General features: G+C 40.7%; 1 protein-coding gene across 1 annotated transcript in view; it reads left to right on the plus strand.

The window, feature by feature from the left end:
* The first annotated feature begins 8091 nt into the window (after nucleotides 1–8091).
* slc12a4 (solute carrier family 12 member 4) overlaps nucleotides 8092–15918 on the plus strand; it is a 15719-nt gene continuing 7892 nt past the window's right edge. Inside the window, exons 1-8 of the mRNA XM_025055624.1 lie at nucleotides 8092–8344; nucleotides 13141–13238; nucleotides 13350–13481; nucleotides 13822–13968; nucleotides 14758–14812; nucleotides 15093–15223; nucleotides 15356–15597; nucleotides 15767–15918. The exon at nucleotides 15767–15918 is cut by the window's right edge and continues 72 nt beyond it. Of these exons, the coding sequence (XP_024911392.1) occupies nucleotides 8209–8344; nucleotides 13141–13238; nucleotides 13350–13481; nucleotides 13822–13968; nucleotides 14758–14812; nucleotides 15093–15223; nucleotides 15356–15597; nucleotides 15767–15918 (1093 nt within the window). The 5' untranslated portion in view covers nucleotides 8092–8208. The remainder of the gene's footprint in view (nucleotides 8345–13140; nucleotides 13239–13349; nucleotides 13482–13821; nucleotides 13969–14757; nucleotides 14813–15092; nucleotides 15224–15355; nucleotides 15598–15766) is intronic.

Below are 15918 nucleotides of genomic sequence, written 5' to 3' on the forward strand. Positions count from 1 at the left end.
GAGTTCCTGGGCTTAAATCCAGCACCGGGAAAAAGAGAGTTTATGATTTACAACAGGCTTTAGTCATGACAGCAGAAAAGGCTGGTTTATATATGAAGGACTACAAGGGATTAAAATCTACACTATTTACCCCAAACGGACTTACAAGATAATCTGGAGAACATTATAGGCTGCTGGATTGTATTCATTTATCACATGCACACACACATAAACACACTTGTATTTGTTCACGCAGTGCTTTCTCTAACCCTCATCTGACCTTACCGTTACCAGACATACACACAAACACATACATTAGTGACACACCAGGCTGCTGCAGATGTGAATGCAATTGTTGCATTTGCCAAAAACATTATCCAAGGAACAGCTGGAAACTTCAGGGTTAAGAAAAATCCTTTACTTTCTTTTCTAAGTATCAGGGGAGGCTGTAGCTCAGTGTTTGGCTTACACCCCAAGGGTTGTGGGATTGATTCCAGACTATCTAGTTTATATACTGCCACCCTGCTGTCAGTAGGTACATAGCAAAACCTAAAATATAAAGCACCAGGTCACCGATCACCTGACCACTGGTCATCAGGACTGGAAAAGTGCTAGAGACAGATGGTAATAAGAAAAGTTCAGAAATGATGAAACCATTTGCTGCACTTTTTTTTAACGTCATTTAAAGGGGTTGACCGGGGACATCAGTCTGGTTTTAGTTGCAAGGAGCAGACAGGAGTATAACCACGTCTGAGGTACTGGACGTACTGTGTAAAAATGTTAAATATGAAGGGAGGATAAAGGAAGAACGTAGACGGGAGCAGAGATTTGTGCAGATTAGAGCTTCAAGTGGCGTCATCACCTGCTGCCAGATTTGGAAGGTACTGTACGTAAATGCTTTTCTCAGATGCCATCAGATCACCATAAGTGAAGGTCTTGCAGGTACAGGCAGTCATAGAGACTGCTGCCCCCGCGACCCGGTAACGGATAAGAGGATGAAGATGGGTGGATGAAATTAGACATAATTAAATATTTTTCTGCCTCTTACGTAACTTCACTTAAAAATCCATACACGCCCTAACTTACCCTTACTATCGAATTGAACAATAACAATGGCAACAATGCTCAGTTAGTGCAAGGCGCCACTCTTATCACGCTGACTTGAAAAATAACCGGCGTTTAAACATAATGGACAAATGTTGACCTCCAAAGAAAGATTACATAAAGAAAAGTATGTTTACTGGACTAAACTTGGTGAAAGTGAGGGAATTCCCTCAGGAAACCTGCTGCCGGTTTTCTTCATCCATTGACTAGGTTTCTGTGCATACTGTGGTTTCGCTTGGCTGTTCCAGTGTCAGAGGTTTGAGGTTTCGTCTCTTCTCTTCCATGAAGACCACGTCAGGTCAGACATGAGTGTAACTGACAGCTGCTCTCTACTTTTTGACACTGTCCATCAGTTTATGTATGTGCATCATGAGTCACATCTTGTAAATCTACAACAAACTTACAGTTAAATGTTTAATATCAAGGCTTCTCAGTTGTTTAGTTGTAAATTAAGAAATGTTGAGTGTTAAACTCTTTTTGTCACCTTCTTTGTTCCCCTCTTTGGTGGTGAGTTTGAGGTTCCTTTAGCACAGCTGTGTTCACTCACCTGCAGCTCATCTCACTGATTGTCACCTCCTGGTGCATAAAAGCCCAGTCTTCCCACACTGGGTGTGGTGCTGGTGCTGTGGATCTGTTGGGAAGGAAATTCCAGTTTTGGTTTGTGAGAAGTGAAGTTGTTTTTCTCTGCTCAGGATCATCTGTCTGTTCTTCTGTCTGTTTGCTGCTCATCAGTGCGTTTCGTTTGACAGACTTTATTTTGGTAGCTGGGAGATTAGCCTTTGGCTCCTGTCTCGCCCCAAGGCACAACTATTTATGGCTCTTTCAGTGTTGTACAGTTCAGTCTAAATCAAAAGACTCTACCAATGGCATAATGTTAATTTGTGTGATCAATGTATGAATTTATTGTATGAATTATAAAATTGTTTCCATATCTGCTGCTAACACTGTGGCTATCACTTGGCAATGTAAGTTTTCCTTAAGTCTAAATCCAAACCAAACCAATAAGTTTTCCTTAAGTCTAAATCCAAACAGGCCAAACCCTTTTGTCAGGTAGAACTAGATGTTGTGGTAATTGCTCTGCTGCTTTGAAGACAACTGCGATCACAAAAGAACACAAGGCCAAAGAACAGAGCAGAACAATTCCAGCAGGTTCTAACTGTTCTCGTGTTTTTCCTTCTTTCTCTTCTTCTCTACCAGTTGTACTCTAATGCAACAAAAAGAGTCAAATCTGCAAAGAAATTGTTTAGCCACTAAAAATAAAACTTAAACTGGCCCACTATAGAGTGCTTCTCATTGGACACTGTGGAAAACTGTGATTGCAATAATCACATCTTGAGACTTCCTTAACTTCCTTAAACTCCCGATTAATAACGATCTAGCTAGTTAGCTACTTTCTACCTAAAACAGGGTTTATGCTCATATTTAAATTGTCAGATTATAATCCATGTTAGTGAGCCTGAGTATTCTTTGGGCAAAAATGTAAAGAAAACCTTGAAATCTCTTCTTTTTTTCCCCCATATGCAGGAATCTACAGATTGAGTAGCTGATTTTGGAATTATTTTTGGCAACACTTCCTGTATTTTCCTTAATATTACTGATGTGTTCACTGGTCACTTCCTGCCCTGTCAGATACCAGTCCCCCAGAGTATCACTCAGTTGTCTTGTTGGTGAACCAGATAAGACAGTAAGAGCTACAACAATAACAGCAAATGTGTGTGTTTTAGTTTGTGCTACACAGGCTGTGTCCAAGAAATCAAACATACAGAACTAAGGTGTCACCTGTTCTTTTAGTGAAGCCCCAAATGCAACAAACTGTTGAGCTGTCAAGTATGTGGTTAATTAACTTGGCAAAAAAACTGTTCGATTTTATAACAGTTTTATACAGGCTAACAAAGGTTTAACAAAGTTATAACAGACACAGTCCTGTAATGTAGAGACAACAGTGAGACAGTGAGACTCAGTACAGCATTAAGATACGTTTGTTTCATCATATCATACTGGACCACCATCTTAGAACTTTGAGAAATTGTGATTCTGAAGTTGAAACAAATTCCATCCATCACTTTTGTGTTAAACTCACCACAAACTCAGATACACTGTTAATCCATGCAGAAAGAACACAGTATGGTTCACGTTTAAAAACACACGCAGTGCTTCACATCGTCTTAAGCTGCCGTACTTTGACGAGCCAGCACACAACGGTAAACAATTCTGTCATCTCATTATCTCATCTTCTCTATAACTGTTTACAGACCCAGTTGGTAACAATTACAGAGCAGGCCACTGATAAGAATGTTTTAATGTTCACAACCAGAACCTTTGACTTTGCTCAAAACAAGTTCATTTGTATGTTTACTGTAGTTTTCTCCCCTCCCAGTTTCACAGTAAAGATTATCTGTACTGTCTGCCCTTGTGATGCTTGATGCATATCACACTCAACAACACGGGGTCTGCTTGTGTTTGTTCAACCAATATAAACACACACATCACAGCCAGCGTCAACATCTGTCTCTTCAAATATAATATCAGCTGGGACATTTGTTAGCTATCATTTTAATAAACCAGACATCAGTAACAGAGTTTGGTCGAACAAACCCAAGGAGTGAGGACAGCAGGGTTCTTCACACACCCGTTTGACACTCCTCTTCCTGTACCTTTGGCTTTAAATGCTGTCAGGCCACTGCAGGCTGCCCCAGCCTCTTCCATGGGTGTGAGACCTAAGGACGGCTTTATGTAACCATGGCAACGGTTGAGCAGCCAGAGGGGAACGGCTGCCGGGCAACAAACTGCAGTCCCACCATATATGTTGGGGCCAGAATGTTGGCCAGTAAGTTAGGTTTGTGAATTCATCAGTACTAATCACAGTTGTACTCAGATTGTCTCCCCCGTGTGGTTACAGGTGACAACGCAGTATAACATCTGTTCCATCAACTCTGTGCTAAGTTAGCTTCACTTTCAGGTTGTGAGTTGTAGCAGTAAAGTCAACGGTGGATTCTCACACAGGTACAGTAGACGGTGGAGCTTCTAGTTTCCCTTATAAGAAATAAGGCACACGTATTAAAAGAGTGTGTTCTTGGTACATCTCAGCTGCTTGTTTAGCCATGAAGGGGTAACAGCACGTTGAAGAGACCCTCTGTCAGTTAGAGTGGGCTAATCCTCACTTTAGATTTGAAAGGCTATTTGAAGTAGAGTTGATGTTGGTATGGCTGTTAAAAAAAAAGAAAAGAACTAAAAGAAATGTGAACCCTGCCTTTAACTGTCAAAGCTCTGCTTTTTCCCACTTTTCTCCTTTTACCTCCACCCTATCTCTGTATCTCCTCCAACCTCTCATTTCTAATCTTGTTTGAGCTGGTTCTTTGTCTGCTTTCTGTCACAGAAGGAGCATGGTCCTGATGTTATCATCCTACAGCAGAAGATTTCCTGTGAGGGGAACGGTTTCTGCATTTGTGTGTGTGTATGTATGGTCGAGGTGTAGCTATACTTGTGGGGACTTTTTTCATGTCCTCACTAGAAGAAGAGGACAGTTTGAAGACTGTGATTTAGTTTGGCGTTAAGATTAGGATTAGAATAAGGGCCGGGTCATGCAGTAAATCACAGGTTGGTTTGTGTCCGAGAGGCCATCAAGTGTCAAACCTCTGCCACATCACCATGACAACTACTGTTGTTCTTGACCCTGATGAAGGGAAAAGTTGAACGTTGTTTTTTCTTAATAATGATATTAATTTCTAACTTCAGCCTCGGCTCATGAAGACCATCTGAGCTCAATACAACAGCAGCTGACTACAGTGAGTTCCTGAAATCATACAGTCAGTTGGGGGGGGGGCATGCCAGCTCTTGGCAGATTGAACATTTTTGTGGCAGCAAACAGCCGAGCTTGGAATAATACGTTGTCACAACATGTCACTGGTGAGTTCTCAGGGACTCAAAATATGACACTTCTGTCTGTGAGCATAAATTCTGGGGCATGTTGTTTGGCCAGCTCCAGGAAGGAAGTGCTGTGTCTAGAAACAACTACATGGGAATGGGAAAAATGGTTTAAGGTCTCTGGTTCTAATCCGGGTTTGACTGAGGTACTGTACTGTTGTCAAGTCTTTCCTAAGCAGTCCACGATCTGGACAGGATTATTATTATTATGTTCAAATATCCACTTCAGAGTTGACCCTGGTTTAATGTGCAGTATAATGTGGTTATTTTATGTCTTTTTTAAAACAATATGAAAACTCTGCTCTGGGCTTATTGTCCCGCTCATGTTTCCCAACCCATAAAATAAAGGCAGAGACGATTACTGACTGAACTGAATTGTGTTTATAATATATTTGAAACAGATAATGAGTAACTGTGTTTTTCTTTTTCTTCTTTTTCCTGATTTATATTCTTTATAATTCTCTATAAATGGTAGTGAAGCAACAACAACTCATATTTTCTGTCTTCAGCCGTGCAAAAACAGAGAAGCAGTTTCTGAGAAGATCTATTCCATGAGCAGCCTTTGCATGAACACCAAACAAACATGAAAAACCACAGCGGCCGAACTGTGTGGCATTCACATTTTCCACAGATGCAGATAGAGACCGAGTGGACGAGCCCCCGAGGCCGGGTCAGGCAAATGATTGCAACGAAAGGTAATTGGATCAACTGAAGTCCCCCGAGGCACCGTATTAGAAAATCCTAATCAATGTCACCCGCAGAGAGACAAGAGGGTGCTTAGCTTTCACAAGCAATTACATCTATCCAAGCAGCTAAGTACCAATTATTCAAAATACACAAAAAAGCCCTGGTTTTTAGACAATAGTCTTTAAAATTATCCTCTTTCTCTTGAAACTTGGTAAGTAAGACCCGATGACCGTGGGAAAGGACGGTCGTCAATGGAAACAGTCACAAAAGACCTTTAAAAAAAATATGTAAGTACTGAAATGGATTAAAATGTTACATACAGTCAGTGTTAACCAAATGTTTGTTTTTCCTGGAATACTAACGTTTCTTGTATAAAATTGTATAATAAAAAATAATATACGATGCATAACATTTAAACATCACATCTTCAGCTTTTTCAGGTTGTCTTCTAACCGAGATGTGCATTGTGCTAAATCTCGGGACTCCTTTATTTTTTAACTTGTCTGCATGCAGACAGCGCGAAATGGCTTTGAATTTTTTACAGTACTCAAAGACTGCCATCTAGTGGAAATCAGCCATATTGTACAAAATAATGTCTTCAAATTGGTGTTTGAGGAGAGCGAGAAGGAAGAGACCTTAAAAAGGGGGAAAGTATTGATTAAGAAAACATCAAGAGAGAGATTTCCAAAAATACAGAGCTCATGTTTGGTGTTTCATAATCACAAACTGACAAACATTTGTGCTTTTTTATTCATCGCCTGTCTTGTCAAAGTGCCAAGGGGTCTACAACCTGTGGTTCCTCTTACAACAGGTGGCTCCCTGCAATGGACCAAATTAGCCTGATGATGATTAATTCAGCCGATCAGTATAACAAGTCGATTGGTTAGATAGTAAGGTTATTCAATTTTTACACATCACAAGAAATATTCTTCTTCCTTGCCTATAGCAAAAAAAACATGTCAATGTCGTCTTAACTCAAAATCAGGTGATCAGGTATTAGGCAGAATAAAATACTGCTGTGACATGTACATTTCCTAAATTCAGGACACTTTCAAATAAATGTCTTCAATGTGTTATTCTTATTTTTTCTACAGCAACAGCCTTTAGCGTCTAAACAACGGCAGCATTATGTATTCTCCTCCGTTCTTTATATCGAGCAGCTCATCTTTAATAGTGACAGATCAGAACAGGAGATAACGCTGCACTTTTCACACATTTCACCGCAAAGTGTTGAGTCACATTGAGCGACCACTCCTGCTGTCGATGACACTTTTACTTCAGATATTTATCACTTAGCCTATTAGTTGTTAGCTCTTGTGTTTATGTCCAACAACAGCTGCTAACATTCTCCTTGTAAATAAATATTCTACTTATTTTCTACCAATAATTTTACTCTTTTGTTGCAGATAAATATTAGCAGATTTCAAGCACTAATATTTTCCCTAATATCCTGATGAGTATACGTTATATCAGGTGATGAGCAAGGTGCAGTTCTTTTTTTTCACAGTAGCATTTAAGTGGTTAAAAATAGTGGGTTGTGACTTTTTGAGAGTCAAACTGCAGGTCGATTATTGGAGAAACGCTGTCATGCTGTCACCCCTCCCTCTCTGTGACTAATGGAGTTTATTTTCCCCCCAAACTGCCACGTTGCTGTGTGAATACACAGAGGACTGTGTGTGTGTGTGGGTGTGTGTGTGAGTGAACCTTGAACAGTTGAGGTCTTCTCTCTGTCAGCTGTCAGTCCGATATAAGCAGCAGAAAGAACGGGGGGAAGGGTTCAGAGGGGGGTCTCTGGGTTCTCTGGTCTTTTCATTGACTCTGCATGACTCAGGAATGACAAGTCTAAGCTCTGCCCCACAGGTCACTCCTCCTCACTGTGTGTGTGTGTGGGTGTGTGTGTGAGTGAACCTTGAACAGTTGAGGTCTTCTCTCTGTCAGCTGTCAGTCCGATATAAGCAGCAGAAAGAACGGGGGGAAGGGTTCAGAGGGGGGTCTCTGGGTTCTCTGGTCTTTTCATTGACTCTGCATGACTCAGGAATGACAAGTCTAAGCTCTGCCCCGCAGGTCACTCCTCCTCACTGTGTGTGTGTGTGGGTGTGTGTGTGAGTGAACCTTGAACAGTTGAGGTCTTCTCTCTGTCAGCTGTCAGTCCGATATAAGCAGCAGAAAGAACGGGGGGAAGGGTTCAGAGGGGGGTCTCTGGATTCTCTGGTCTTTTCATTGACTCTGCAAGACTCAGGGATGAGAGAACTAAACTCTGCCCCACAGGTCACTCCTCCTCACTGTGTGTGTGTGTGTGTGTGAGTTTTTCCCAGAGACATCCATGTCCCATTCTGCTCACAAAAAAAGCCCAGGAGGGGCCGGGCTGTGGGTGGGGAATATGATAATACCCTCCAGAGGAAGTGAGTGCAGTGTAGTGGAATGTAGTTGCCATTAGTGGGAGATGAGGCTGGCTAACAGCTAAGCTTGCTATGTGGAGTCTGAGCTGGAGACGCAGAAGAAAGGGATGAAAACATGCCTCACTTCACAGTGGTTCCAGTGAAGGACCGAGCTGAGGCCAGTTATGACAGTCTGGAGGGCATTAACTGGGTGGATTACAGGGACGGTGGGCAGGAAAACCATGATCACCAAGACACTGTCAGCTCCACTGGTAAGTCCTACTCCTCAACATGGGAGCAGAAGGATTCTTCAGTTGTTTTCTCTGAACGAGCAGAAGGATTCTTCAGTTGTTTTCTTAAGTTTCTTAAGTTGTAAAAATGTTGCGAAACTCTCCTATTTGAACAGCTGGTTGTAAGGTTACCATGACGATCCCTGAGGGCCAAAGTGGAAACCTTACCGTCTGTAGACAAGACCTTTTTATGACAGCTCACGTACGATACAGTTGTTAATGTGTTCCTGTCGTCTTCCATCCGTGGAAAACCTTTGAAAACTAACTGTTGAATAAGTGGAAAAAACACTAAAAAGTAGGGAAACGGTTTTTAAAAGACAGACGTGGGTGGGACACGGTGGGTAGTAGGGGTACCACCTACATGTCAAAGGCCTCAAGTGTTTTGTGACACAAAAGATGGACTGCTCTTTGTCCCAGCTGAGGTTTTCCTTTCACAGTTTGCCACTCCACAACACAGGAGCACAGTTTTTTCCCACCCTTATTCCTCTGCCTCTGCTTGTTTTCCAGTCTTATTCCCTGTTTTTTCCACTGTATCATGAAAAGGGAGGGTTGAAAAAGTGAGAAGGAGAAAGTCAGAATAAAGTAAAAAAAACAAGGGAGTGTGCCACAGAGTTTTTTAAGTGAGGGCAGCAGTGAGTTGTCTGGGCAGGGATGGAGGGTTATTTTAGTTTAATAAAAGACTTGTATAGACAGGAGCTTTAAAGGAACCACCCACGCCAAACCAGGCACTACAATCACACACACACACACACACTCCGACTGGCCATTCATTTGTTTTTTCTATGGAGTCTCCGACAACCAGCTGGTCCAATCATTTCAGAAAAGGCTGTAGTTTAGAGCTGAATCATTATCCAGGCTGTTTCTGAGTTCGATCCTGTACTGTAAAGCAGTAAAAGAACATTTACTGGTCTGTGTAGATACCATCCCACTGAAGAAATGACAATATAGGCTTGACTAAGTCATGAGGCTCAACTGAACTGATTTATAAATAGTTAAAAATAGGAATTTAAGCACATGATGACCTGGTTTATGTCTGCAGCACACAAATATGTAAACATTTAGTGCTGGTTGACATCCATAGCTCACAAAACATCTTCTGATAAGAAGTGGTGTCAGTGTCCGAGCTGAACTTTGCACCATGTCCCTGTAAAAGGTTTTAAAGATTGAAGAAGAAAAACAGATGTCCTAAAATAACCTCTGGGTGTTTTCTTTTTCTTTTTCTGTCCTAAAGCTAGAGAGCTACAGCAAAAAACCATAAAAGTTAAAAGACAGCTGCAACCATGGGTATAGGCTGGACAGTGTGAGAAAGAGCAGGAGAAGAGGATGTAAGAGTGACAAACGATGACAGGAGCAGAGGGCAGATGGCTGAGAACCATTTAGAGAGATCCTTGGAAAGTTTAAAACACTGTTTTCAAATGGGAAAATAGCGCTGTTCGAAAAGCAGTGACACTGGCCTGAAGTGCATCATGGGAGTGGTACCTCTGTTGGTATGGTACATGCTACAGTGTGACGTCTGCAGCACGGAGGAAGTGACACAGTGCACAGTCTGTTTGAGGCTGTGAACTCAGCTCTGTTCAGCACAGGCCAGAACACTGTTGACTTTGTAGATGTTCCCATAAATACCATGTTCCTCTCATTTACTTTACACACAGGGATCTGCTGTGGAAAGTATTAGAGCAGGGGTCACCGACCTTTTTGAAACTCAGAGCTACTCCAAGGGCACTCAGTAATACAGAGAGCTACTCGTTTGACTTCACAAACAATGTAAGAATAATCAGTTCTGGGACACACAATAGTAGAAACTCTTACCATCGTCATTCAACCCATTTGAATATGATTGCAGGTGTAACTGGTTAAAAAAGAACAGTAACAGTACATTTTTTGATTAACTAGTTTTAGCCTGCAGGCACCTTGGGTAGTCCATGGGGGCTACCATGTGACCCCGGGCACCACGTTGGTAAATAATGTATTGTAAAGTGTGCACACATTATGACCATGGGCAGGACTTGACTAAGATGTCATTTGATCAACAGGTTTGAATGAAAATGTGACTTCGTTGTAAAGTCCAGATGCTACGCCCATTAAAGAGACTTTGACTTGTGTCCTCTATCTTAAACAGGTATATTTCAGGAATAAAATACAATATTTGGGACGTACTGTAGTGATTTTATTTTACAACAGAAATATAAAAACCTTTTACTTCCATTCGCTGTATTTTTATGGATTTGCCTGAGGTCATCCTGCGGTGCTGTAGTGCTTTATTATAGGGAAGAATGGCCTCACATTTCTATTTAGTTTTGTGTCCACTTTAATACAGCCTTGTTTGGTTGTTTTTATTGACTTGCAGTCAATAGATAAGCAGTAAGTGTCTGCACACACTTGTGAGTTTTGCTCTCCTTTACAGTTTTACTTTTGTAAAATCACTGCAGATATACTGTCAGTTCTCTGCAGATTGCTCTCAGGGTGTGTTCACTCATCAGTTTTACACCAGCTGACACTCCATTCAGTTCATTTTGGTGTCCTTTTGATGTCTGTGTTACGATCACCTCTTCCCGCCCGCCTTTACCCCCTGAGGTCAACAGACTGAGCCACCGTCCTTTTCTCATCATTAGCACGCATCAAAGTTAATCTGTTTTGCTGCACGGCTCAGCAGGTCCTGTTCTGTTCAGATGCCTCCCTGCATGAGAGACAACCATTACAGCTGACACTGGGTTATTGCTGTGAAGAATTAAGGCACTACTAGCTACAGGCTATGAAGAAAGAAATGTAAAGAGAAGCAAACGTGCAGATGCTCCGTATCTGGTTCTCTTTCCTTACACAAGCAGACACTGCTGAAAATATTCATCTCTTTTTCTGTCTTTTTTGGACAGAATTAATGTTAACATGCCCCAATATATCCTTAGTAACACCCAGTGCACAAACCAAAAACACACACTGCTTTTTCTAGAACATTCCAGCTCAGAATATCTGCACAGAGAAGTGTTTGCTCATCCAAAAATAAAATGAAATAAATAAATAAAATTTCAACTCAGCATTGAGTCTTACTTGTTTGTTTAGAGGATAGTTTAGCAAAGAGGATTTCTGAAAACCCAAGTGTTTATTTACTTTTAAGGTAATCTGCTTGAAAAGTAAAGGCTGCTAATTTGAAGTCTCACAAGGATTATTGGCTTAGAAATAATTTGACTGAATATCTCACAGTCTAGTTAGACCTGTCCATATTGATTGTTAAGGCACAGCGCTTCTGTTACGACTTCCCCTGGATACGTATTTATTGTGTTTAGGTTTGTTTGTCAATTTCTCTTTTATATAGGAAACCGCTATTCTTAAGTACAACATTTGTGGCAGTAGGTGGCAGTATTACATTTCATAGTTCGCCATCTGTCTTTGCAATAACAGAAGAAAAAGTTTGCCTTAAGGTTTTGAATTAAACGCGATTACGTTGCTGCTTCATAGCCTCAGAGGAGAGTCAATATTGTAAGTTGTGAATAATTTAAGATAAACTTCTCTGATAAAACACGGTTGTTATACACTTTGGAATGGTGTAGTTTATGTACGTGGACAAACCTTATGTCACATGTATACTGTTTGTATTGAACGTACATTCGCAAAATGCTGTTGGTCTTGTGCCCAAGCCAAATACTGCAAATGAATTGTTATTTCAGAGAGTAAAATGGAACTGGTTCTGTCCAAGTCCCTGTGGCAGTTAGAGGCGACGTGTCGGTGCATGTCGTCGTCAAACCCCAGAACCTCTTTTTAGCCACAGCAGGAAAACCATTTAATATTTAATTTAAATTTGGTTATATCGTATTTAGTGTGAAGTTTATCAGCAGGAGCTCCAACATAACATAAAAACAATGGACCATCAATCATCAGATATGTTTTCAATTCTGAAGCAAAGTTGTAGCTTAAACATTACTTTAATTATTGAAAAACTGAAATATTTCATATTTATTCGTGTTAAAAACTAAATAACAAAGAAATCTCTTGTATTACTACTGGCAAGTAGTCCAGTTCACCAACACGAAAATGACACTAGGGGGCAGTGTTGCTTCAGACATGACTGACCTCCCGCTGCCCAAGTATAATGTTGGTGTTTATTGCAGTTTATTTATATATATATATTATATATATATATACACACACACACATACATACATATATATATATACACGATATATTAGCAAGAAATGTGTGTGTGTGTGTCCTGCACGCTCCTGTTCTCCACCCTTTTGCTATGCACCATATATTAGATCAGGCTTCTAAATGAATGTTGACCCTGGGTGACAGGGTGTCCTGGAGAGTAATCGACATCTCCCCATGTTAGAGCTCACAGTGCTCTGTTGTCAGCACCTAGTTATGCACAGCTATAGCCACAGCAGAGAGACACAGAGGGCAGGTGAGTGAAGAATAGAAAACAACAGCCTGAATCTGATTTATTTATTTTTACTTTTGTACGTTACAGTGTGCTTATGTGTTGCAGCATAATTTGGTCTTTGCGGTGGTATTACTAAAGTGTGAATGCATCGGTGGATAATTGACTGAGTGTGTGTGAGCCTGGTCACACTCTCATCTCTGTTTTATTCTGTCTGATCGAGATAGATCACATCAAAGTTCAAGTATAGCAGTTAATCTCTTTCAATTTCTTCAGGGAATCAATGCAGCGTAAACTTATTAATAGTATGATAAAAAAATCACATATATGTATATATATATATATAGTTTTAGAAAAGCTTTTTCAATGTTCTCAAAAGAACTCCTTTTGTCCATGTCTTCAACAGGACATGGAAATCACAAAGAGGACAGTCCATTTCTCACCAGTGGCGATGCATCTGCCAAAAGGAGCGACTACTATGACAGAAACCTGGCATTGTTTGAGGTCTGACACATTTTTTTTTTCTTCAGTTTTCCTTTGAAGCTCCTTATTTACATGCAAAATTGTAACTTTTTTTGTTCTCCTCTTTTTCTCCCTTTCCTTCATTTTTTGTAGGAAGAGCTGGACATCAGACCTAAGGTGTCCTCTTTTCTCAGCCGCCTGGTCAACTACACAAACATCACCCAGGGAGCCAAGGAGCACGAGGAGGAGGAGAACACTGAGGCCACACACAGAAAGACGCCCAAGGTCAGGAGTCTTGGAACCACAATGAAGCCCTGTTTGAAAAGGAACTTAGACGAAGTTACAGTGTCCTCCACCTCGGGCACGTTCACTGCCAAGTTAAAGTTTAGTATTAAGACTTGGTGATAGATTGCTTCTGCCGTTGTGCGGTGTGCAGTCACACTGTGCCTATTAGAGACCTGGATGCAAAGACGTGCAAAGAGCTAACGATATGATCCAATGACCTTTAAAAAGTACATCAATCAATGACAGTGATCGATGCACTTGTTTCCACACATGTCATACTCAATATTCTGCCCTGTCTCTGCTCTCCCCTTTTTCCCCTCACCCTCTGTGTTCCTATTAGTCTCCCAACATGGGCACTCTGATGGGAGTCTACCTTCCATGTCTCCAGAACATTTTTGGCGTCATTCTCTTCCTCAGACTGACGTGGATTGTTGGAATGGCCGGCATCATGCAGTCCCTGCTGATTGTTCTCATGTGTTGCTCTTGTGTAAGTTACATACACACAAACACACACGTAATAAGAAAAAGTCCAATGTGTGGATAATTACAATTTTATCTTTGTAAGCAGGAATCTAAAACTAAAGATAAAAATAATGAAACAAATTATTTTCATTATCACACATGTAACTTATAGCACTAGGACATTTTGCTAGAAGTTCAGTTTCATGCTAGCAGTCCCATGTATCAGTAAAATAGTAGACAGTAAATAAATAGTAGAAAGACATAATACCTAAAGGGTCCTGCTAGTAGATTTTGAATTTAGATATGAATTTAAAAAGCAAGAAATATACTGTGAGAATTATTTACTTGACTAATGTTGTAGCAGCAGAAACAACAGACAATGACATTGTGCAAACATGTTTATAGACTAAAAACAAGACAGTGCAACACTGTTGCTGGATCAGTTGATTCTTGCAGGATTTCTTTTGTGTGCCAAAGTGCAACTAATAATCAATTACATATAATCACGCAAACATCATTAGGACTTGCATAGAAACTCATAAAACTGTAATAATAGAGACTGCAACCTCCTGCATTCCTGACAGATTAGGTTTTCGATACTCACTAAATTCATCCAAGAAGTGACTCCAGGGCAGACGTTGAAATAAAAACTATAATCGTATAAATGATGTGGCCACTTATGGAAAAATGTCCTTAACACAACAACATATTTAGAATATTATCTCTGATTATTTCTAAAATAAATTGCATACTAATCAAGTGTTGTAAATGCATTTTTAACATTTATAATATTTATTTTTTCCCCACCTTGCAGACTATGCTCACTGCCATATCGATGAGTGCCATTGCTACTAATGGTGTTGTCCCAGGTGATTATTTCTTTACTTCATTCTTTTACTTAACATAATTATTGGTTTTCCCTATTTTGTGATTCTACTCTGCACTGATCTGTGTCTTCATTTAGTGTTCAAAGCAAAGTAAATATGTTCTAAAAAAACCCAACCAAATAATAGCTGCAATTACAGATTGTTCCACATTAGTGCAGCAGAAACCTATGATAAAATTCTTTGTGTGCACTAAGAGCTGTAAAGCTGGCTGGTGTTTATTGTCCTTTGGTTTGTTACGGTCCGGTGTGTTTCCCTGTTACAGCTGGTGGTGCATACTTCATGATCTCACGCTCTCTCGGCCCAGAGTTTGGAGGAGCCGTGGGACTGTGCTTCTATCTGGGAACCACCTTTGCATCTGCCATGTACATACTGGGTGCCATTGAAATCTTCCTGGTCAGTTTATTCATATATTATCCTCCAATATCCCGAGGTCACATTTGGACAATATACATTATGTGTCCGTGTGTGTGTGGCCTATATAAATGTTTCTGTCATTTTTTCTTTTTTTTCATTTTTTTATTTCAGAAATATCTGGTGCCCCAGGCGGCCATCTTTCATGCCACAGATCCCCTGGGGTCTGACAGTGCTTTGCTGAACAACATGCGAGTGTATGGTACCATCTGCCTCACACTGATGGCTGTGGTCGTTTTCGTGGGAGTCAAGTATGTCAACAAGCTGGCCTCGCTTTTCCTGGCCTGTGTCATTATCTCCATTATCTCCATTTATGCTGGGGCAATTAAGTCCATGACTCATCCTCCAGAATTCCCGTAAGTCATCAGTAATGTGGACGGTGTCTTTGTTTTGTTTTGTTGATGTATTATGATCAGGGCTGTTTCTGGTTTGGTACATGTTTTTGTGCATATCCTTAAATATGATGATAGCGATGTGGTGCTGATGTCCAAAATGTTTATAAACTCCCTTCCGTCGTTACTGTAGGATCTGCATGTTGGGAAACAGGACCTTGGTTCGAGATCGATTCGATGTTTGTGCTAAGACGGTCTTAGAAGGAAACGTCACTGTTCCCAGTCAGCTGTGGCACCGGTTCTGCGTCCGGGACAACGTGAGCAGTGCTCAGTGTGATGAATACT

This window comes from Cynoglossus semilaevis, chromosome 5 (assembly GCF_000523025.1).
Source record: "Cynoglossus semilaevis isolate Cse_v1.0 chromosome 5, Cse_v1.0, whole genome shotgun sequence".
Classification (NCBI taxonomy): domain Eukaryota; kingdom Metazoa; phylum Chordata; class Actinopteri; order Pleuronectiformes; family Cynoglossidae; genus Cynoglossus; species Cynoglossus semilaevis.